The 25,750-nt window shown below is 39.5% G+C and overlaps 1 protein-coding gene across 1 annotated transcript in view; it reads right to left on the reverse strand.

Moving 5' to 3' along the window:
* Window positions 1-25,750, reverse strand: part of CDK19 (cyclin dependent kinase 19) — a 109,351-nt gene that overhangs the window by 57,954 nt on the left and 25,647 nt on the right. The window contains exon 3 of the mRNA XM_026040697.1: window positions 6,836-6,946. Within this exon, the coding sequence (XP_025896482.1) occupies window positions 6,836-6,946 (111 nt within the window). The remainder of the gene's footprint in view (window positions 1-6,835; window positions 6,947-25,750) is intronic.

The raw sequence follows: 25,750 nt of genomic DNA on the forward strand, positions 1-25,750 counted from the left end.
ATAAAAAAAAAAAAAAAAAAGAAGAAATTCCAGTGTGAGCTCCCACCTCATGATGAAAGTTGATCCACACAGAGGTTCAATTTCAATATACACATTGATTAACTGTACTGCTTAAAGATTATTTTATATTGCATGAATCTCTATCAAATGTAAATGCAATTAGAGCACCCTAGATGCCTTCCTTAACTATGGCAGCCTCCTCTCCCTGCTGGAATGAGTTGCCTGTTGGCCACACATACCTCAGCAGAACTCATCTTTCTATTCAATCCCTAATCCAAGCCTTAAGAATGAAGCAGAATTATGTCAGGCATTCCCACTGAACTATACTAAACAAGTATAATTATGTTTTATTACTCAAGAGACTGCAGTTGAGACACACACTAAAACTGTCCCAGGGTCAAAAGGAAGATTCAGATGGTATAGCTGCAAGTATCATTGTAAAGAATAAAATGATTTCTATCCTCTCTCTTCAGCAAGCAGTATCCAAACAAAAGCTACACATTTTAAATGAAAAACACCTGAAAAGCTATGACAAATAAATCAAAATTCAAAGGTGGTATAAAACCTGAAAGTGCACTCCTGGAATATTTAAAACACAGGGAGCAAAGATAGCTCCAATGAACCCAAGTGATATTTGTTTGTTGTTCCAAAGACAAACCACCCATCTTCATGTGCCTGTACTTGGAACTAATTTCAGACACCAAAGTTTTCGACACCAAAAATATTTTGTCCAATGCATACCGCAAGAATCAAAACAAACCAAAAAATAGGTGAAGTTTTTTTTCTAGAGAGACCACTGCAAGTTCCAGCCCTGGGTACACGGTGTTGCAGCAACCTCCCTCAGAGCCCTGTCATTACCCACTATCTTCCTTGAACCTCAGTAACGAAACTGCCTCATTCATCCATTTCCAAGCAGCAGGAGGGCATCTGAACAGGCAGTGAAGGGAGCTCTAGTCCGCTATCTTGTACCAAAGCTGACTTATTTAAAATACATTTTTTTGATGAAAAGGATAAGCTTTGAGGCATAGCACAAACATAAATAGATTTGGCATCGTTTCCCCAAGTTCTCAGAGGTCTTTAAAGTTCTTCTAGATTATAAAGATCTCAAGATTTCAGAATAACTTCATACAATGATGAAAAAAAAAACACAATTCAATTACCTTGTCTGAAACATTGCAAATATTTAGGACACTCTCTCCACATTAATTCTTTACAAATTTTATGCTTTTACATCCTTGTCTCTGTCTTTGAGCTCTGCCCCTATCTGTTGTTTTCTCCCTTTCTCATGCCCCAACTTACAGAAACCTCTACAACCCTGCCAAGAAAAAAAATGCAAAGTAAATAAATAAAATGTCACACAAATGAAACATCCCAAAAYGTTTGGGACCAAGTGCATTCCTTTCTCCACTGCTGCTCCCTATAAAGCCCAGCCATTCCTTTGTATTGACAGAGATCCTATCTGTTATATTTACAAGGGGCTAAACCATGAAGAAATGTCATAAAGAAAACTTTCCATAACAATGGCTGATGGTTAAAAAAACATAAWATTAAGGTAAGCAAAAGCCCACCCCAACCCCTTCTTCCTCAGCAAATCCTCCACTATCCTGCCTGCTAGAAAATTTCTGTGATGGCAAAAATGCCCATCAGGGAAGAAGGCATCAAGGATCACCTAATGGTACAGGACTGGAATAAAACCAAACACGCACAGGAGTGTACAAAAGAAAAAGAAAAAAGTAAAGATGCCTAGGGAAAATTATTCTCATTTATATAAAATACCATGTGAATTATCCTCATGGTAACTCACATTAAACTGAGATCTAGAGGAAGAACTAGAGCTGATTATACCAGATTTGAAGACAACTTTGAAACTTTAATCTATTAGAAAACATCAATGTGATTTAAAAAAATGGCAAGGTCCTTGCACAAGTCAGTATCTCACACCCTCACAAATTCATTTATCATAAAAGAACAYAACCCAAAACATTTCTAACTGAAATTATGCATCTGTATTTCTATACTGAGACAGACTGATARCTTTATGAAATTCATATGCAAGAAGAATATTTTCCCCTATTACTTCATAAAAATTATTTTCAAGCATACTTGCCTACGCTTATAACCTCTAATCTAAATTTTAAAAAGCAAAATCTTTCTAACAAATATTCCACATAACACAAAACTGGTGCTCATCTGTATTTTTACTGGAATCAAGGTTAGCTTCAAAATTAATTTTACTCCAAGTTCTTCASTGCTAGTTGACACTGAAGTTACTTGTTAGAGATTACTTTAAAATCTAGTATGAGAAATATTTTATCAAGCCAAAAAATATCCACAATCATTGTTTAATGGTTCCTAGAAAATGAATACATCATCACACTCAATATTATCAAATCATTTTAATAACCTCTTTAATCAACTATGCCATAAAAATATTGGACAAAAACTCAATGTATAACAGAATGCAATAACATTAATATCCAGAACAGTGGATTCTAGGCTTTAAAATTATGCATAACTATTAAATGATTCCAAGAATTAACTCCACACCATAGCAAGAAGAGGTAAATACCCCATCAATTCAGAATATTTGCACTAATATTGCTTAGAATCAAGAATTTTATTTAAAAAATATGTAGGTTATGAAATTGAAAGCACTGCATGATGTGCTTATTTGTAGTATTTAAATAAAAGTTTGTATGCTTTATAAGTTGCTTCTAATATTAGAAAGTTGATGGTCTAACAGTCCATGAAACTAGCCAAGAACAAAGGGAAAGCTACAGGCATTACAACCTTTGCAATGGCTAAAACCTACACTGCAGACAAATAAAATCCCCCTCTAGCACAGGATCCCATTTAAATATATATTTAAATATAAGGAAAGTCCAATTACGCAATCATCATGCATATAATAGATTTCAAATAATTCTGAATAATAACCTGAAGTGTAAAAGCCTTACACTGGAAATTGTGGAGGGCWGTACAGGGCTTTAAATTAAGATAAAATAAGGACATTATGCAAATTGAATAGGAAAACAAGGAAATTCTTAGTGATAAAACAGCAAAAACTCATGCAAGTAAAATGACCTTTTTAATTCTAAAGGTCAATAACAAGCATAGCAGAAAACAGACATATCAGTTGAGGAATTACACCTTTTTTGTAGATTTTTTTTTTAGTTTGTAAGATTGTGAAGGCGTAAGCATGTTTTGGAAGAAGGAAACTGCAAAAATAGTATGAATTCCACTCACAGATTTAAGATTAACTCAACGTGTGTTAACTGAATTCTATTTTTATCTCAACATTACTTAAGCAAGACAGGCAACCTGGATCAAACCAAAATTAAAAGCATTCAAGATATTCTTAATAAATATTGGAAAGGAACAAGATATCTTTGGTTCTGTGGCTATGAAGAGCCGAGGGTGATTATGTCAAATTATGAGAATACAAAAGCAAAGTTATAAAGAAAAACAYATGAAAAAAATTGAAGACAGTTACATGGAGTTACAAAAGGATGTGGCCAGCAATGTMTGAGACACTTAATAGTAGCTGCACACATACACATTTTTAATCTTGTGTCAAATACTCCTTTTAGACTGGAGGACAAGCTAAGGAACCTTGCAGTTACTTCTTTGTAGGATAGGATGGTTACTTCTTTGTAGGATAAATAAGCAGTGATGACTTTGTAGACAACAAACTGTAAATTAACATTTGTGGCATTTCCAGTATCCTAAAAGTTTTACAAATCGACAGCAACTAATAACAAAAAAAAAAAAAAAAAAAAAAAAGTAATTTGTGGATTGTGCTGAGAATTACAGTAATAAAAGCAAGTAAGTGTTACAAATCCATTGGTCAAAAGAACTGCTTTAATCTTACACATTCTTTCCTATAACTTCATGAACGGTTGCATAATACAATTTGAAAGGTGATGAAAGAAAATCATCTTTGATAAGTTTAGTAACTAACCAGTGAATGTTTGTGGGCAAGGGCAGCATAGTAAGCTCTTCATCAGTAATGGTCAAAAGCAGTTCTAAATTAGCAGAGCTTTCCTCATCCCTTGGCATGGACACAAACAGAAGCAACAGCAAATCATAAAGTATTCTGCTATCTATACTCAAATTTCAGATTTGAGCAGTCTAACCCTTGGGAATTAAATATAAAGTTTAAAAAAAAAAGTTCTTGCTCACTCTAAAAGAACTTTTTAATAAGCTTAATTGGCACCATCACTTTTCTTCATTAGAATGGGACCCTTTTTTTCAGTATTACAAAACGAACAGAGTAAGATAGCATCTAATACATTTTATTCATCTCTTGCCAAATGTTTCCAGTACAGAGGCCCAAAATTTAATGATTTTAATTAATCTGAAGTTTGTAAGTGATGAGCGTTTACTGTTCCCGCTGAAGCCARTAAGAGTTACTAAAGCTGGGTACATTTGAACATAAGGCCGATTCCCATACCTAACGATAAATTTTGGTACCTAATTTTAGCTGTGTGCACTTGAAACCGTTGGTCTCTCTGRACCTGCATCTCTCCAGCACATCTATCATTCCAAATTTTAAATCTTCTCAAACAGGTATCACAACGAATGGACKTATTCTGCTTTCACTGAGTGTTGGGGGAGCAGGAGGGGGCTCAGGGTGCTGAACAGTAGACAGGATGTGCCAATCCCCTACCAAATCTCTACCCCAAAGAGCTGAAAGGGCACAAGCTGTAAAGCACAGGAGATGCAAAACACAACACAACACAGACAGAATGACAAGTGGTTATTATACCGAAATGCGTTACCAAATAAGTGGATTTTCAGGAGCCTTTTGAAGGAGGAGAGTGAAGGAGCTTTACGTACGTTAATTGGGAGGCTGTTCCATGTGTAGGAGGCAGCGTGGAAAAAGACATAAAGTTGGGAGTGAGCAAAAGAGACAAAAGGGGAATTTAAGAGTGACGTTTGGGACGTGCTGACAGTAAGGAAAATGAGGACCAAGGTTAAGCCAGAACCAAGAGTGCCTTGAATATGGCCAACTTCATGCAAAGGAGTCAAAAATAAAAATCCTGTACAGGCTTAAGCGGCAAGGAAACACTGGCAGGTATACAGAGAGAGGGAAAATGATTTGTGTAGGATGTTCCATAGAAAAAAGCAAAGAGAGTTAAGAACTAGACCAGTTCACATCAAATAACTAGYGTAACAAACATTCAACATCGAATAATATATAAAAAAAAAATTATACTGATTACCAAAACCTAGCCAGATGTAGGGAGTGGTAAGGACATTAAATTGCAGTGATTCCATATCTAGGGCTGTTAAATCATGTGAAAAATCACTATCTAATGTAAAAACACAAGTCCAAAATAAATTAAAATGGAAAAGGCTGGAAGAAAAGGGATTTTTAACCTGCCACTTAACATAGCAGTAAAATGTTTGTAGTTACTCTGGAAGGTAAGTTCATTAGATGCACAAATAAATTAAATTCTCTCCATACAGAGTTTTATGCTGTTACATTCATGTTCATCATCTCTGTTGTCAGTTGAGAGAAATACATACAACAATACATACAACTCTCCATGTAAACCCCACTTTGAGGAAGAAAACGTTAAAAAAAAGCAAAGCTGCTACCCTACAAGAGAAATCAAATTAAGTAGTTTTAAAGCATATGAAGGACAATGAAATCTCACAACCATATTTGTTCTGAGCCAAGTAGCTTTTTACCCAAAGTTTTTTTTTACTTCCAGATTACAGGTATATTTGTGTCACTAAAAAGCACACATGCATTAGCTGTTGAGAGCTAAGTATAACTAATTGAGCAATTTGTCAGTAACACCATTAATGGCACTTTCTATTTGACTGAAGCCTTAAAAAAGCAATAATATTATCACTGTGCTTTCTTGCCAATATTTTCAAAGGAATTATAAACACATTTATCACTCCTAGCAAGTGTTTAATATCTCTTGGGCTTAAAACCAAAATTCAGGTTGAAGCACCTTCCATCTTACTGATAGCTATAGAGTTTGAAAAAAATATATATATATATATACACACACATCTCCGAGTTCACCTCGTATGTCACTGATGTTTAGCTCTAGAACAGACGAAATCAAACCCTATCCCATTTTGCTGGAAACTTAAAGGATGATATTTAAGACTGTACTTCTTCTCCATATAGTGCTAGCATATCAGCAGCCCCAGTTTACGAGTGTTTTTTTTTCATTATACTCATACTGATGTTCCAAATTCACTAGATAAAATTAATGACTGATTATTAGTAACTTCCACAATATCTCAGGGAAAGAAGTCAGTAAAGCAGACTCTCACCCTGTCACCTTTTTTTGTTTGTTTTGTAAACCATAAGAAAAAGAAAATATTGAGGACATTTCTAGCCTCTATTTCAATAGAATCATAGAATCATAGAATGCTTAAGGTTGGAAGGGACCTCAAAGGTCATCTAGTCCAAMCCCCYTGCTCACGCAGGGWCACCTAGAGCACGTGGCACAGGGCTGCGTCCAAGAGGGTTTTAAAGATCTCCAAAGAGGGAGACTCCACAACCTCTCTGGGCAGCCTGTTCCAATAGAGCTCAATTTTGGAATACTTCCTTTAACTCCATCTAAATCTTCTAGGAAAACTCTATTTTGGCTTAAAAATGAAATCTGATATTTTAAAAATTCTCTGTAGTCTTTGGTAGGTTTCAAAGGGAAGATCAAAGTAGACTGAGAGCAGGATGTCAGTTAGCCCTCAATTACAGAGGACAAGAATTATGTATCCCTGTGTTGCATGAAGGTAACCCCACATGCCTCGGTGTGTTCAAGCTCATATTGCAGTATCTCAAACACTCAGGCAAATCTGTACTTACCCACAAGTCATGTTCAGCATAGTCAAAGAGCAGCCAAACCTTCCTGTCGCTGTGAGAAAGGAAAACCTTCTGTAACGCGATCACGTTGGGGTGCTTCAGCTCTCGTAAAAGCTGCAAATAGGAAAAAGATATATATCTATATGTATCTATACTTGCTAAAAAACAAGCACACCAAAGCAACAAAACCCAGGTGTCTTTCCGTGACTAAATAAACAAGTAATTCAGGCCATAGCACAGCCATGTGAGCAGCTCCCAGGAGATCTGGGTGTTAGTTACCTAGCACGGAGTCATTGCACATGGGCAGTCGCCACTGCACCTRCTTGAACGCAGCCTCAAGTCAGCTAAGCCTTCCTCCAAAGGGAAGCAACCAGCACACGTTTATTCTGGGCTTAAAAACCTGCAATCAGACAATTATGGTGGATACTAAGGGTGAAGATTCCTTAGTTTCCCTCTCAGTAACTTATTTGTTTAGCTCAATCCTAAAACAGGCTCTAGGAAAGAAAAAGATGCYAGCAATTCAACACATTATCATCAGAAAGCCAGAATTGGGAGGTTATGAAGGGCCTTTGCAAGCAGAGTTCACCACCACAAGCTTTGCTTCCTCTTTCCCACTCTCAGCAAACCTCTCAAAATCAAAAAGTTATTGCAGAAAGCACACAGGACAGGCCGCATGTCTGCCAAGGTGACCTAGCTGCGTGTCCATACCTAAACCCATACACAGGCAGTCATTTATATCAGATTCCTCCTGAAAGTAAAAAAAGCTCTTGCGTGCAGACGTAACAGTCCTCTTATTTAAGAATCCCCATTACMGTTACAAAAGCCACCATGAGAAGTTAAAAACAGAGAATGAGGCTTTATTTCCTCCAGCTGTTCATATGCAGGGTCTGATACCCACGCAACCATCACGCTGCCATGCGATCCATGGCATGGGACTCTTGCTTTCCTGCCATGGAAGCCTGCAGAACTCTTGCTCCCACAGCAGCAAGGTCATTTTGAAGAAAAGCTTATCAAAAAAATGCTTGGAAATACTATGGATATGGCATGGCAAGGCCTTCTGTGCATCGAGGAGGGCGACCACCACCTTCAACGGGCTGAAGTGCTCACGTCTCCATCTTCTCCATCAAGTTCCAGGCGACCAAGTCGGACCTTTCAACCAACACAACTTCCCCACGTAGGAGCCATTGCTAAGAGATAAGGAGGAGCCACCCAACCTGCGGCCTAGCGCCGCGAGCCGCCGTGCCCGGCCCCCAGCGCCGCCCCAYGGCTGCCCCCCGCTGCTCAGCAACRGGCASGGACAGGATGGTTTTTAACATATATTCTCCTTTGATCGTACAGGTATCTGCCAAGAGAAGGCACCTTCTAAATGTGATTACGAGTGCTGAGATCTATTCCAGTTTTCCAGCAAATTGAATTATGGAAATGATTTTCGTACCAGGCAGGAAATCAGTTTTTCCTTTTGTTTCTTCCTCTCCTTAATGATAAGGATTTTTAGTTCTAACAAGAGAGAAGTTACTGTTTATTTGACAGTCTATTGTCTATTTGAAGTATGCTGTCTATAAATGACTKAACAACAGTAATTTCCAGGTATCACTTAGTGATACATTAAAATCATTAAAATTCACTTAAATATTAATGCACAGAACTCTAAACTAATACCTATCTAGGGATTAAGAAAAACAAATGAGAAGTTTCACATAACACTCCTAATGGAAAGTAGKTTTTTTTATTACTAAAACACTAAAACATGACAACCATTTAATCTGCTGAAGCCTGTCTTAAGGAGATGGTTTGAGTCCTAATCGTTTTAGTGGTATCCTTGGCAGCATAAATCATGACAACAGAATGCTCTGACATGTTCAGAAGATAATTTTCAAACCAGGAAAAAAATCTGCTTGCAGACACATTAATATTTTTTTAATAATCATTGAATTTTCCCTATAGGCATTCTTTGCAGCAATCTGAAAATGCAATAATTTCAACTCCTTTCCAAAATGAAAAATCTCATTCCCTCTAACCAACTAAAAACTTTGCAGGGAAAATAAAACAGCTAAAGAGAACACAGCTCCATATCAAATGCTAGAATATAATAAGCAAAGTAACAAAAATACTGGGTACAGTGTAGGAATCTAAAAAAATAGTTTCTCTGCAAAAACTGAGTGATACAAAAAAATGAGACAGGAACATGAGCACATTCTGCAGTTCTAACTGACACTGTTAGTGCTACTCCAAACAGAAAAGTTTTATGCAGCAATGGTCACCTATCAGAATAGCCTGATTAATAAATTAAACCTGCAGGGCAAGGCAAAAAAAAAAAAAGTGTCATGAAAATGCAAGATGTTTTCTTGCATTTTCTTGCATTTTCTTGCATCTCATATTATAAAGGAAAGGTAAATTTACTCTATGAAATAGCAGTAATATGTATTCACTTTCAAGTTCATTCCGTATTACAAGGGTGGTATTTCTGATATAAAATGTATGCATCTGACCTTAAGCTGAAGTATGGATTACTGCAAAGCAACAAAGGAAAATGCCTCTGTGAAAAGGTATTTTTGCAGCTACTGGGTGACTGCTTAAAGCTGCAATCACAGATGGAAAGAGCTCCCACCAAATTAGCAGAGTTTGTTTGTGCATGTTACAGAAGCACACGCTACCTGCCCATTTTCAAGTCTGTTCTTCTCTAAAAGCAAATTAACATTCCTAAAGAATTTCAAGAGGCTAACGAGTAATTTTTCTAAACTCAATCATACGTGAACAGATTAAAAGCAATCAGCTTAATTTTCAAACTTGCTATCTAGAAGATCATGAGATGTTTCTGATACTGTAACTGTAACAGCAGCAGCAACCTTAAAAAGACAGTGTATTTTCTACTCGAGAACAGAAGTTATAAAACAAGATACTACATACAAAATCCTACAAAAAATATATATAATCTAGTAGTGTTTAAAAGGACACTCATATTTTAATAGAGATTGTTTACAGAACATTTTCAGAACACATTCTATATATTCTATTTCTATTGATTCATTTTCTATTTTTAACTGGACACTGATGAATAAAGATTAGACTGAAAATTTGTCAAATTCTATTATTCCATTTTACAATATGCAAGAGGAAGGAAATACTTGGAAGTTATCATTAAGAATATTTAAATTGTTCCTTATTATCTTGAATTTCTGTGCTGCAAGAGATCAACAAACATGGGAAGGCAACTCAATTTTTATGTCAGTCTCACTTATCTATTTTAAGCAAATACTTGCAGTAGTTTTCCTGAAGAGTCATTCTGGAAGGTGCAAACTATGGTTCTTTACATCTTCTTTAGCTACTGAACCACCACCCTAATGCAACAACAGACAGCAAGAAATTTCAGGTAAAATTTTGGTAAAAAAAAAATCAGGTAAAAGTTTGAAAGGCGACGAAGTAGTATATGATACAAAACTGAATACTTTAAAGACTTTGGGTCCAGTGCTGGATGGATGACTACAACAAAGGAGCCAGACAGGGCGGTGCTGCCTTTAGTGATACCAACTACATACACTAACATCTTTTTTTTTGTTGTTAGAAATTAGTCAATATTTAACTGCTACGTCAACCTCTTGCTTGTACAGTCACTAATATTTTTCTAAACAATTTCATAATGCTGCAATGCATGAAAGGAAGCCAAGGTAGCAACTAGCTCTTTAACCAGCTCCAGTCTTGAAAATAAAGGCATAACTCGTGTCAGATTAGATTTAGTATTGGTGTTTTTTTGACAATTTTTGATTAGAAAGGGATGGTGTTTCCCAGTATTTTGAGGCAGGYGGACGACGAAACTAAGGTGAAATCTGTTGAATAAGCACAACTTTTTAAAGTATTACCCAAACGGGAGATGCAGAGCAGTGTGGGAGGGGAAAAACAGTCACAAGACTGCAGTGAAATGCTGTGAGATACTATGGTGAAATGCTTTSAGATAAGGCTGCAGCCTAGTCAGATGCCTCCCACATCCCTCCCTGCTGCTTCTGTTATTCATTCCATTAGCCAAAGGGACCTTAGTGAAGGCAGCATCCTGGTTGCACGCTGGCTTTCCCAGACCTTGTGCACAACTTAATCATCTTGGAGACTTGGTCACTTCAAGCCCACAGGCAGAAAGAGGCTCCTCATGCACTGCTGTAACATACTGCATCCCAGAGTATTTTACTACATTTTTTAACCTGACAAAAACCTGAGGGTCAGAAGCACTCGCAACACTTAGAATTCACTACCGACAGAGCACAGCATCATATTTTAATAGCACTTTAGCCACTTGTCCCATTAAAATTTAACCGCCATTATGCCAAATTTGCAATAAAATGCTAATAAAAATTTGTCTTGGGTGAGTAGCAGTGTATTTCTTTCATGGTAACCGCATACAAAGCAGTGCAGGCACAAAGTCCTCAAGTAATGCTGCCCTGCACAGTGTCCTTCTCATAAACCCATGGTGGATTTTCTAATTATTTTTCCGGTCAAGGAAACTGTACAGAAGTCCTCGCTTGTCACAGCTTTTAGTGCTTAGCACAAATTTTAAAACGGTGCATTTGGATGGCCCAGACCACATGAAAGAGCTTGCAGCATTCCTGGCAGCTCACAGCATTCGTGGGATAGCTAGTAACTGCCTCTGCTATCTGCTCAATATTCATTCAACGCTGAGCATTTCCCATATAAGTGTATATCTCTTATCCCAGGGGAGAAGCAGGGATCACGGCAGGAAAGTTTATGATGTTTGAGGAAAAGTTAARCTGGCCACAGAACTGGGACAGAAGCCTAAACTGTTGGAGATCTGAAGTGTCAGAAGCAGAGCTGAGTYAGGCTGGAAAGTGGGAATAAACATGAAAGACTCCCCAACCAACGAGGGAAAGAACACTGGAGACTGTGTGAGCACAAGAATAAGAGTGAAGGGGGATATAATATAGCTTAAAGATGAACTAAAGATCTAAAATTCTTTATTTCCATTGTAATGGCAGCTGTGACACCATGGAAGCACATAACGTACAGATAATGGAAAGTAAGCAGAAATAAGTCATATAAAAGCAAACCTCAGGTTAGGGTGGTAGAATGCAATTAGCAAACCTAGCACGTATGTTTATACAGGAGACGACAAGAGACACGGCACTTGCAGACTTGTTAATTCAAGAAAAGTGTCATGCAAAGCTTGAAAAAAAATCTGAAATAACGATAAGGAAATTAAGAAAAATGCCTTAAAAACATCAAACTGTCCTGATCTTCCTCTCTCCTAACTAATTTTCCACACAACTGAAASGTTTATGTTTGAATTTCAGCTTTATAATAAGGATTTGGTATTTTGTGGAATGGAAAAGCTGGCAGTTAGAAGAGCTTTGAGGCAAGTAAGAAATGACCTAAAAAGACAAGTGACAAGGCAAAACATTTCAAAGTACAATAGTGCTGTATGGAAAATATTTGTGGAGTTACCACTGAACCAATTTTGTGACTATTAAGAAAGGCCATCTTAGCACCAAAATCATGATGGTGGCAATGAAATGATCTCATGATAAAGGGTAACTTATTCTTGAAGAAGAAAAGGAGTGTGGTAACATATTCTTTTAGGACTCTTAATCTATGACTGAGAGAAGAAAGGGTAACAAAATGTGATTCTGTGAACAGGACAAAATCTGAGTTTATATGCACTTATGAACTAAGGAAGATTTCTACTAGGGACCGAGAAGCCATCAGGTTCAAGGGACAAATGAGCTGGCAGAGCTGCACAAACCAGCAAAGTGAGACCAACAAATCAAAAGGGCAAATCTCAGCTTAGATTGAGTTATTTGCAAGAGTGAAAGGAATGGATTGATATAAAGTCATAAAAATCTTCCGTGATGTCATTTTAAATACCATAATTTACCTACGCTCAATATCACCTTTCCCAATCCCTGCAAAAGGCAAAGAGCAATCAAAGCAGCAAACAACTCATCCCTTGGTGAGGAGGGAAAAGCTTGCCTTAGTCTAATAAACCAAAACCTGAGAGAAAATGAGATTAACATCTACTGAAATTGAGCAGGAAMGCAGCAGAGACATAGTTGAGCACTGGGGATGCAAAAACAAGCAAATGCAGCTGCTAACAGATGAACGGACATCCTGGAAGAAGGTGTCCCATGACAGGAACAATGACAGTGTCAATGCAGTACTGTGCTTTTATGAAAGCTTTTATAAAAAGTGTGTTTGGTGGGGTTTTWTGGATCATCTCCAGCAAATCAAAAAATAATAAAAAAGTCACATACTGATAGCTAGCATGACAGCAATTTCTTTTAAACTTTGACCTTCTCCTACAAATTGGCCATCACTGCATGATGCAAGTAACTTTTATGTGCAATGTGCTAGCAACTACAAAGTCTGTTGATCTTTAGAGGTATAGAAAGTTATGCTTTTTTTTTTCCCCACACAAAATGACACCTTCTGTGAAGAGGGAGGAGAGTTACGCTGTTACTTTACTTAACTGTTAGTTACTTTACCTTACTAGCATAAAGAGAACGATCAAATAGTTGCACTTAGGATGATGATCAGGCAGTAGATTCATCAAGGAGGCGTCTTGACTCTCACATAAAAATACATTCTCGCTGTAGGTTCAACAGTGTTTTCCACTCTACACCTACACAAGTAGAGGGAGGACAGATGCTTTTGTCTCACTGCAAGGTAAAATGAAAAAAAAAAAAAAGAAAGAAAAAAAAGAGAGAGAGAAAACAGGAAGATACCACTATCTACACTACTAGATCCTGTGGCAAACACGTATTGCTGTGTCAGTGAAGATAAAGCCATAATCGCCTGAAGAACATTTATTCTGAGTCTTCGGTCTCTTGATCTATGTAGCCGATCTGCTCTGGAACAATCCTGGTAGCTTCTTTGATGGGAATGCAATCTTCAATGTATTTAACTGCTTCCATGATTAGAAATAAACCCTTAATCTGGCAGAGACATGGATGAGTTACAGGAGAAACCAAAGCGTAGGCCCGACTGCTCGCAAAAGCATCTGTGTGTTGCTGGATTTGTGAAGCTCTGATCTTCTCATGCGATGTGTGTATTCAAAAGCCTCCTGGGTCATCAGAGTTGGTTTTAAATTGAAGCTGGGATTTTCAAAAGGAACCTAAAGATCATCATTTTACTCCTACAGAAAATCCAAAAAAATGCCAGCCTATTTAGATGTTACCAATCAAGACTAGCTCATGTCCTCACTTTTATTATTGTCATTCTTCTTCCATAGACCCTTGGATGCCTCACACCACACTGAGCTCACCCTGTGGCTTTTCCCTTGGGGAGCTAATTTGGGCTTCATTCAAAACAAAAAATAAAAATAGGCAGCYACTAACTCTCCTCGTAAGAACAGCCCCTAGTTAACTGGAAACTATGCTACAGGTCCTCAAGTTAGCAGGAGATGGAAAAAAAGGTGGGAACCCGAAGAGCACAGTAGTCTGAACAGCTACTCAGCACTCAGCTTTGTTCTGTGATCTGACTGCTCCCTACATCTGGGATTTTCCACTCTAGATTCCTTTTTCTAGCTGTAGGAACTCCACTTTGACTTTGCACAGCCAAAATCAGACATCTCTGCTCATGGAAAGGTCCAAGCTGAAGAGCTGTGAGGGGTCTGCACGTCAGTCCATTCAGCTGGACTCTGACAAGGACGTAAGCACGAGATCTCACAAGATCTAGGCACCATCTGGAGTCCAAAGAACTTTAAGTCCAATACTGTCCAAGGAGCAACTTCAGCTCCATTTCCAAAGGGACAAGTCCCCCATATACCCACCTGTTGAAGCCCCATCCTTGGACAGTCTTTGGCAGGAAAAACAAGATGAGAAGACGGATTAAAATGCCCAGACCACCACTGGTGGTCTCACATGAGCTGCCCCAACTTCTCTCTCTGCCTACACAGCACATGCTAAAGGAAAATGACTAAGCTATTTTAAAGCATGACTTTAGGCAGATTCTCTTGTTCCCTCTAATTGTTATCCTTCTACAAGAAGTCTGTCTTGAGTTTTACTCAAAGGAATTCTGCAACAGAAAAACATCCAAATCTCATCTTCAGTGCTTTCCTTTCTTCAAACCTCCATCARTCTCAACTGACAGTCCTGATCCCATCCTCCCACCCTCAATATGAAGAGTCCAAACCTCAAGATTAAAAAATAGAAATAAAAATAAAAATAAAAAGAGGATGACATTGAACCAAGGTCTCATTGGGAAATAACAAAATGTCAGAACAGGATGAGGACAAAACCACCATACTCCCCTCCTACAGCAAGCATTAAAAACGTTATTTATTCTATAAATATTTTCATTTCAGGAGCTGGAAATGGCTTGGCATCACTAAATAACATTATTCTGAAACAAAAGCTTGGCAAAAGTCTTTTCAAAAATAATACATTTTAACTAAAAGAAAATAAAACTAGGGTAACTGCATTTTTAATTCTTTGGGTTCTCAGCAAAAGAAAATTAAGTAACCTTAGCATTTTTATATAAGAAGAGAGGAAAAAAATACAAGTATATTCATTCATTTGATTTCTAAGTTAACAGTATTGTATGCTATCCCATTAGCCTTTAAATAGAAAGGGCTACTATAACATGACTGCCAAAGTAAGAAAATTGTTTACCTTTAATATACCTTTATAAGGAAACACAGGCATAAGGCTGTACAAAAATATTGACTTGGTTACAGTGTACGTATTAAAGTGTAAGGTGGGAACAAAACAGGCATCAAAGGGAGTGAGCATTGGATGTCTTCGTCTTCCTAAAAGAATCATAGTTTTTGCAATTTCGGTTTAGCTAAACCAATTGAAAGCACGTTTGCCTTCTTACACCAGAAAAAGAAAAGGCACATTATAATGAAAGCCTCATTTAAAATATATATACATATATTAAAATCAGATCTTATTCTTTTTTCTTAAAGACAGCTTGGTAGGCACGTTGGCCAGTCTGTCACAGAGTAACAGTACAACGTCTTCCTGCCACTGGAAAGGTAAAGAAAAATATAGTCTTCCCTCTTCACAAAAAAAAGTTTTTATCCTTATTTGGCGAATAGCAAAATAAAATATTATTCATCAACTCCAGTAATACGAACAATTAAATTGAAAACATCTAGTTGAAAGGAAACTGTTGAAAAGCAATAAGGAATCTTTGTTATTTCTGAAGATTCGAAAACACCCTGTGAATTCTCTTTGCAGCCAACTTGAAAGTTCTTTTGTTTTCTTTTTCTAATGAAAAGGAAAAGAATTCTCCCACTAAGCAGCAAAGCTACTTTAAGCTGTATCAGAAGTTTTCACAATAAAAGAAAAATTCTGAAGCAGCTTCATTTAATTTCACATAGCTAAACATTCAGTCTGGGGGGTTGAAACTGCATCTAGTTTTACTCTTATAGGGCTTATTCTATTATTTTAAGGCTGTTTTTTTTTTGTTTTTTTTTTTTTTTTTCTTTTTCCTGCTGGCAGCAAGCTGCCCCTTAGGAATTGACGGCTCTTGCACTTCATCCCACACTGAAGACAAGGCAAGCCATTGTTTTTTCCCAAAACCTTGGGAGAAGGGCAGCTACCAAGATTACACATCAAATCTGACCAACTGCCCAATTTTTAGAAAAGATTCTCCTCAAGAAGACTTTGGAAAGACACATATTAAAACACACACACCAGAGTCCAAGGAATGGCATTTCTGCTCTTGTAAGCCCATAAAAGAGAGGGGAAAAATAAAAACAAAATGGTCAGATCTACAGCAGAGAAACTAGCTTTTGGTTTTTCGTTTTGTTTTGGGTTTTTTTTTTTTTGACTTCAAAATAACAATGACACATCAGAACTATCTATTCAGCTACAAAAGTAGCTCTGAATTCCTGGTATTCCAGTGCGCCTTCCTAAAAACCTTGTCTGCAAAACTAAGAGGGCAGTGAGAAAAAGTCTAAAATATTTCAGCCTGCATCACTGGAGCAAAGGAATGGCTCAGCAATAGGCACGTCCAGCCTGAATGCATGTAGATCCACCACCGGGCTGCTGCATCTCTCCCTGGGCAGGGAATTTCTGACGTATGCAAAGGACTGTGCACCTGACTGCCGTGCTGTTCTGATGAGAACTCCTGCCCTAAAGAGCAAATGCATTCAATTTCCTACAGAAAAGAAATATAGATAGCATAGAAATACATGTAGCATAGTGCAACCCACTAACACTGCAGACCAGCTCTTCTTATCCTCCACCACGTACTCACTACATCCATGTAGCAGAGCACCTCAGCTTGGATATGGCTTGCAGTTGTGCACACCAAGTATTTGACTTCTAAACACAAAATTRCACAATATCAGCAATATTTATTAAAAGTGTATGCAACTTCAAAGACTATTGGACTCTGATTTAAAATAGCAGTAAAAAGCAAGAAAAAAAATATTTTCACTTTGCATTCCACAAAGCAGCACTTAAATAAAAACATGTTGCACTATCTTTTGGTTGCTTTTGGATCATAACTTCTCTTAAGGCTGAAATAATTACCTTGTCACTTCTGAAAACACATTTCTGTGCAAGCCTGCATTAAGAAATTTAAAACCACAGACAGCAATAAAACTAGCATTTTTGCTGTATGTTATCAGGCAAGTGATTTTAAGAGAGAGAATTGCTGCGTGGACACAAGCTCATCTTTGGGAGGCTTAAAGCAAAGTTCGAGGTATCTCAGCTTTCGATGGACTCTCATTTGGTGTGAATATTCCCCTTATTTTGCCTCTGTGTGGCCCTGGAGAGCATGGAGGGGACAACACCACCCTGCTGAACACCTCTCCTTCATCACTACTCAAGATCCCAGGCAAAATCACCTGTAAAATCCAAGTCCTCAGCCTGCATGCAATTATTTTTCAGATACAAAAATACATAGGATCATAAATCAGATGTCAGGCAACAGTCAAATAGTAATTTAGGCTCCCAACACCAGTTAAAAAAGGCAATAGTCACATAGTACAAAAATACTAATCCAATGTAAAATTATCTTACAATTCAAACATGCTTGAAAGCTCACAGTGGCTTATCTTTGTATCCACTGGCTTTACGCTGCATCAGAAACCATCTATCCTGCTGTCAGCATAAAGCCTGGAAAAGTTTCATCCTTTATGCTCCAAGAAAAMCCAATAGAAGTCAAATGCCTTTGACCACTGTGGATCAAATTCCACAGCAGCTCAATTTCCAGCAGCTCAAGAGCCATCCACAGACAGTATATAACTTTTTCAGACCTTGTTTCTGTGATGTTTAATCATGGCAATAGTAGATTTTCCATGAAACAATGATACATTTTGTACATCCCATCCTGTTAGTTTTCACTAACAGGACTATGTGGCATAAATTTATGTATTTTCATATTTCAACATTAACAGAAAAAAAAAAAAAGGACCTTCTTATAGGAGTTAATGGGGGGGGAAAGAAAAGCTACTGATTACTCTTCATAAGCGCTCGTGCTGCTTACTGCAGACTGGGAGRCAAGAGTTCAGACACTGCATTTACAGTACAAGCCTTCTTGTACCTGGGAAATTAAATCAAATTGGAGGTATGTATCCAAAACACACTAAGCATGTAAAATCTCTTCCCTGTGTGAATCACGGTAAAGCAACTTCAGTTCTGAATCCATTCTGCACCCATTAAGTTTGATGTATTTGAACTAACATTCTTTAATATTGCCCTTCCAATTAAACTAGTTAATAGATAAGCCTACAGCTGCAAGTATAAATTCAGTCTGATTCAAGCTCTAAGTGTGAAATTCTCCTGCAAAACTAAGGAGAGGATGTGATTTTAAAAAAGAATAAAAAGAAAAAAAAAAAGAAAAAATCTTGGTTTCCTTTAATTTGGTCCATTTGAAAAAGCAAAAAAAATGCACATAGCTCTACTATTCAGTTTCTTGCATATTGTTTCAGGATAATTCATAAGAGCAGTACCCTTTTAGAGCTTTTATTGAAGAATTTTAACTGTCAACAGATTAATTACCTTTATTTACAACAAACTCAATGTTTTGTTCTTGAAGCACAGGGCTAGAGTGTTCTTAGTATTTATTAAAACAATTACCCATTAAATTTGTTATGTTTTTGCTCTCAGGTTTTCACTTCTTACCCAAATCTTCTGCAATCTTTTCAGAGCCACGTTAGAGACATTTAACGTGTGAAGCAAGCTAAAACAAGATGTTCACTGGCTGTCTCCCAAGTCATTAAACGCCTACCACAAGATTCCTCTCATACTCTTAGGACCATACAGGCTGCAACGGGAGGAAGAGAATAAAAGCAGCTTGTAACCCCCAAAGACTGTTCTTTCTTCATTCTTCAGTTAAGGACTGATACCCAGAAGGTGGCTTAATGCAATTCCCYCAGTGTGGTCAGAAATGAAAATATAAATGAGACACAGTAAATGCGCTTGCGCATCAACCCCATAAGGGGCATGAAAAACAATGGTTCACTACAAGAGGTTTTGAAACTACAATAATAAGATGAAGAAACCAATAACTAAATGGTTAATATTTACCCCCAAGAGAGGGTAAGCAAGTAGTGCTCTTCATTTATTCTTCCCTGTAACATAATCTTTCTCCAAAGGGAAACCGGTGCAAGCAAACGGGTACCGAGCTGATGTTCTGCCTACGGCAGCAAGGGCATCGTGGCCCTGAACACAGCACTGCACGAACACTCGTGACGGGGTTTCTTCCTGAGAACGGAGCACAAAGCCCTTCCCAGAGTCGCTGTGCAGCAGCAACTAACATGAAGCCACTCTCAAGACCCGCACCTGACTTCCAGACATGGCACATCTCATTAAGCACACAATTAATGGTAATAAAAAACATTTTTATGACCCCAGCCAAAAYGACAGACTTCGTTCATATGCATCTTCCTTTTGGCATAGCAACTTTCTGGAGAAAAAAGAAAAGGACCTTTAGTAAGTTGGGGAAGTTTTTCTAAGCAGCAATGTATCACCCACTATTAAGAATCCCTGAGACTGCCTGCATTTTAGTTGCTCTTAACTTTGCCAAACTAACTGCTTGGGCTAAAATCTGCCAATCTGGACCCTAGTAAAGTCTGATCACTCACATGAATCACTTAGCTATTTCCAAGAACACCACTGCACACAAAATATGTAATACATGTTCTCGCTCAAAAAATAAGAGCAGCTGTACTTGATTCAGACACCAGATTAATTTCAGGTCTGCTGAGCAGCCTGTCCCTGAAGCAGACAAGGCAAACACCAAGGTTTGAAAGAACATACGAGCCAGCAYGTGGCATGAGCCTTCCACAGGACACCTATCACCTTCAAATGATCCGGCACCTTAGCGACCTCATGAATGGAGCTTAACTCCATTCACTGTTCTTGTCTGCTTTTCAGGCAACCCCCAAATAACACCCTACTAATATACTTACTTCTTTTAAACTCATTCCTACTGTCATCTCCACATGTGTGGAGCTGTGCTTGGAAGGACTGTTGTGTTAGGGGGATATTTCACAGAATCGCTTTGTTTCTTTTCTTCTGTTTGGAGAAACCCTGAATAATGGTTCCCTAATGAACTGTTCCATAAAGGTTTGTGGTTTTATAGACTTCTTACGTTTTCTTTCAGCTTTTTCCCTTCCAGCCTTCAGGCTCCTTGTCTATTTTGTCACTGTTTGTGTGGAAGCTGCTGTATGTCACCAATTTTCTTTAGTCGCTTTCTCCTCTAGTGCTACTGTAACCCTTGAGAGGCAAAGGGATCAGGAGGACATATAAATAGGCAGGTTCTGGATGACATGTTGACTTTAGTAATTTACCCCAAATAAGAAGACTGCAACAGCAAATCAGCAGTGAGGAACAGGACCGGCTGTGAAAAGAGACAGGGCAGGGGGGAACGGGACATCAGCAAACCTGAAGAGGGAAAAATCCAGTGTTGATTGGCAGAGTAGGAAATGAGATTTCCTGTTAGGCATGGAGAGCAGAAAAAGCAATGAACTAGAGAGGAAAACCAAGACTGAGGCAAAGCGGATGGGGAAAAGAACAGACAAAAATGGAAAAAGTTTGAGCTGGAGGAGAAGAGGAGGAGGAGGAGGAGGAGGAGGAGGAGGAAGAAGTGTGTCCAACACTGTAAGCTCTCTCCTGATCTTGCCCTGAGGCCCAGCGTGCCAGCAACGCTGCTCTGGTGCCTCCCCTTCCTTCTCTGAGCATCGGTCCCCACAGAAGCCTCATGCCCAGGCTGGGAGGCAAGGGTCAGAAAGGAGAAGAGTAAAGGAGGCAAAACAGAATGAAGGGTTGGAAGAAAGTAAGGCAAGGGGTATTGAAGAAGCTTCTGTTCCTAGGACAGAAAATGAAAAAATATCTATAAAACATAATTATATATATAATATAGATATACACACACATGGATACAGTATTTGTCTTTTTTTTCTCCCTTACAACATGACCTCCAGGAAGAAATCAGTCAGATTCACGTGGAAAAAGCAAGATGGGCAGAGAGAGGTGCTCAACGAGTACATGAAGGGTGAGGGAAAGAACCTGGAACTGAAGATATGCAGTAAAATTAAACAGTAGAAACAAGAAACAAGTGAAAGGTTGAGTGACAAACCTGAAGGCGACTCTAAGATTTTATTATAAGCACTCTAGAGTACAAAAGAAGAGGCAAAAAGTGGTTAAGTATCACTGCTGCCAGAGCCCACGATGGAACAGGGAAATAATGAGGGCACACAAAAAGTCTAACAGAAAAAGAAAGCAGGAGCAAGACAGAAAAAGTCATCTAAGGAACAGAGCATGAAGGATAYATAATGCTCCAAGAAATTAGAAGACAGTTAAAGAAATGAAGCTTAAATAGCAATTAGAGAGACAAGAGGGCTTGGCAAAGACGAGAGCGACTCGTAGTGAACACGAGTGTTTAACTGGCACTGCGCACAGACACAGGAGGATACTACAAGCTCATACCCACCACAAAGTGACCAGATGCATCTTCTCCATTAAATAAGAGGATGGACACAGCAGATTTTGCAGAAAGAGAATGAGGAAGGATGACAGGGAAAAGATACATTTGAGCAGTCTGGCAAAGAGCATGAAAGAAAAAAAAAAAGGTAATTTTTATTTTTTTTTTGCTACTTGGACCACAAATGTTTTACAATGGTTATTTAAATAACTGAATGCAACAAGAGATTCTGCCGCAATCAACATGCRCTACTCTACAATAGGATAACTCGGCCAAATAATCTAAGAAGTGCAACATGCACTTTATTTCCACCCCTTATGGCATTTTCCATAGACAGATAAAAATCAAAACAGCACGTCCTTTATCTGGGCTTTTATAAAAGMGCGCAGGTCAAGGATTCTTCCTTTATCCTATTATTGCCAAGACAGAAAACATGTTTTTGCAATRCCCTTCCTTAAAAAACACAGAATAGACCTTTCATATTTGGCAAGAAGCATGGAAAGTTCCGGCAAAGAGCCAAATATTCTGTTCAAACGCATGATGTTAGAGCGTAGCTTTGCCCAGGACCCAGCACCAGCGCCCTGAGAATCTGGTCCCCACGCCCTGTGTTCTTACTTAATATCCAACAGCAAAACAGACTCCAAAGGTACAATAATTAATTTGGGGAGAAAAAAAAATCTTATTGAAGACAAAGCTTCTTAAAGGCAAGRGCAGACCTCACTAGCCTATTCTGTAAAAACTACAATAATCTCTCAGGAAGAAAAAGCTGGACCCATACGTGCATTCAGTATTTAATTCAGCATAACTTTTGGTAAAAACACAGCATATTGCTAATGCAGGAGCATTCTGGCACTCCCTGTTCCATGCTGCTCCTTCCCATCACAGCTTTCCTTCTTGTCATCTCGCTGGCCACTGTCACCATCTGCTTATCCAACCAAGGACATGTTATATTCCAACCTGAGTAACCTAAACAAGAGAGGTTTGTGTACATGCCTCTACCTCAGCTCTCCCCTTTTGTCCCAGCTTTTTACAGATCTTTCCCCTATCCTAACTCCACGTGGGTTTTGCCTCAACACATCCGACCTCAGTACAGATTTATGTATTTTAGGAAAATCCCTTGCTCCACTATGAATGCCCTTTATGCTCTCATCTTCAGATTTTCACATATTTAAATCTATCAAATAAATAAATTGTGATAGAACTTTGGCTTAATGGAATAAAAGGATTCGACGATCAAGACTGAGGCATTACAAATGCCTAACAAAAAGGATGCATGGTACTGAATAAAATACAATGAAAACTGGACAAATAAAAAAAGGAACATTGAGAAACGCTACTTCATGAACTGCATTTTTTTTTTTGAAAGAATATCTTTATTCGGAAAATAAGCAGTGCAAGGGAGATTCCTTCCTTTAAATTTTCCTTGCTCTTCATGAAATACGAACTGGATGGTCCGCAGCAGAGTAATTAGCTTCAACGGTGCCAATGTTCTCACCAGCGCTAATTGGCCGCTTCTTGCGCGAACATCTGCTCCGCCTGCGGGAGCGAGGCCGAGCGCCCGTTTCCTAGACAACACGGCCTGCGCGGAGGGAAGGGGAGCAACCAGGAGGGAATGGGAGGGAAGGGGAGCAGCCAGGAGGGAAGGGGAGCAGCAACCGGGAGGGATGGGGAGCAGCAACCGGGAGGGAAGGGGAGCAGCAACCGGGAGGGAAGGGGAGCAGCAACCGGGAGGGAAGGGGAGCAGCAACCGGGAGGGAAGGGGAGCAGCAACCGGGAGGGAAGGGGAGGGGAGCAGCCGGGAAGGAAGAGGAGAGAAGGGGAGCAGCGGCCAGGAGGGAAGGGGAGCAGCCGGGAGGGAAGGGGAGCAGCGGCCACAGCCGCTCTCATCCTCGCCCTCCCCAYCGCTCCTCGGTCGCTGCCAGCACCGTTCCCTGGTCGCTGAAAGCACCGGCGCTTTTCGTCGTGATGCTCGCGTCCGCGAGGTCGAGCAACAGCGGCCACGGCCGCGCACGTTGCGAGGAACCGCTCACTGCTCCCAGCAGCAGGCTCCGGCTGGTTCCCACCCATGGAAAAGCCAGGTCAAGGAGTTGTTGAACAGGCCACACTGTGTGTACAGTTCTGGGCTCGCCTGTACAAGGGGGATGTGGAGCTTCTWGGGAGGGTCCAGCGGAGGGCAACCAAGATGATTAAGGGACTGGAGCATCTATCTTATGAGGAGAGACTAAGTGAGCTGGGCTSGTCTAGTCTGGAGAAGAGGGGGCTGAGCGGGGATCTGACACATGTGTGTAAAAACCTGAAGGGTGAATGYAGKGAGGAAGGGGCCAARCTCTTCTCAGTGGTGGCCAGTGAYAGGACAASGRGTAATGGGTGTAAGTTGAAACCCAGGCAGYTCCATCTCCATGAGAGGAGGAACTTCTTYCCTGTGAGGGTGCCAGAGCCCTGGCACAGGCTGCCCWGGGAGGCTGTGGAGTCTCCTTCTCTGGAGATCTTCCCAACCCGCCTGGATGCCGCCCTGTGCCCCGTGCTCTGGGTGTCCCTGCTGGAGCAGGGGGTTGGACTGGATGGTCTCTAGAAGCCCCTTCCAACCTCAACCATCCTATGATTCTGTGACTACTCTTAGAGACATTCCTACCAAATGAGGAAATCTCAGCTCCATCCCTTTGAACGTGGCCCAGAAAYTGTCACCCTCATTGCCATGAACCTTGGTCACCAGGGTTTTCAAGCGCTATGAGGACCCATCCCACCCCAGCGCACACCAGTCCTCTCCAGTCAAAACTGAGGCGAGCAGCCGCTTATCCTCCTTTGGGAGACGCCTTTTGTTGCCTGAGCAAACTCGCCCTGATTTTAGAAACACTGATGAAACGTTAGCAACAGCAAAGTGCACCAGATCACAGATTGCTCTGTGCGTTTAATTAAATGTATGGGATTGCTTTCCCCCTGCGTGCAACTAAATCCTATCAACACTGAAGCTCGAAAGGTTTGGGAAATTCGAGGGGCTTGGAAAGGAAAAACTGCATCCCCTGAAGCAGAGCAAGCTACAAAATAAGGTGCCCCTCTACAACAACCCTTAAATTCATCTCAGTTCCCTCACTGGCAATGCCCAAAATGAGTATTTTGTTGGTTTTTCAGATTTGACATATTCAGAAGAGGCTTCAGACCACTAATTTTGGTAGAACAGAAATGGAGTAGTTTAAAGGGAGTTACACAGCAACACCTTACACAGCAGTGTTTCCTAGGAGAAAGGTAACATTGAAAATAATCCAAATGGGATTAAAATAGGGGCCTGAAYAACAGATCTGCATGAGTTAATGGAAAAATCACTGAATTAAAAATAATAAYAATAATAAAGCAAGGATAAAAAATGGTCTGGAATAGAGATGCTGAGAACAATGAGAAATGAAATAACCCATCTGGCATAAAACTGAAAATCTGTGCAATGAAAATAGATGAAAGTGATTAAAAATTGAAACCATGGTAGGAGTCCTGGAATGCAAGGCCACTTGCACTCAGAACAGGGGCAGAACAAAAACAGGGGCAATTTTTTTAAATCTCAAGTATAGGAAATATCTAGAGACATAGAGCTACAATGATCCCACCCTTCCAAAACAGTAAGACAAACTACATAAAATCTACACAGGATTCTGAGCCTGAGCTGTTTGAGATGCAGGGGTAGCACATTAACTGCCCCGGTTCTCATGGAGGCCCTTAACCACCCTGATACCTTCAGGGTGTCCAGGGTGGAGACAACACTTCAGGGCACAAGGAATCCAGGAGGTTTCTGCAAGGCACTGGTGACATCTTCCTAATACCACAGCAATTTTCAAGCTGATGAGGAAGGGCGTTCTGCTGGACCTCAGATTTACAAATAATGAAGAACTGGTCAGAGATGTGGAAGTTGGGGGCATCGTGGCTGCAGCATTCACATGATGGAACGGTTCAGGATTCTAAGTGTAAAGAGTATGGCAAAAATTGGGATCACAACCCTGTACTTAAGAAGTGACTTCCTTTGCCCTTTTCGAGGGATTCGCTTTTAGGAAT

Source organism: Nothoprocta perdicaria, unplaced genomic scaffold (assembly GCF_003342845.1).
Source record: "Nothoprocta perdicaria isolate Ctin4 unplaced genomic scaffold, notPer1 scaffold_261, whole genome shotgun sequence".
Lineage (NCBI taxonomy): Eukaryota > Metazoa > Chordata > Aves > Tinamiformes > Tinamidae > Nothoprocta > Nothoprocta perdicaria.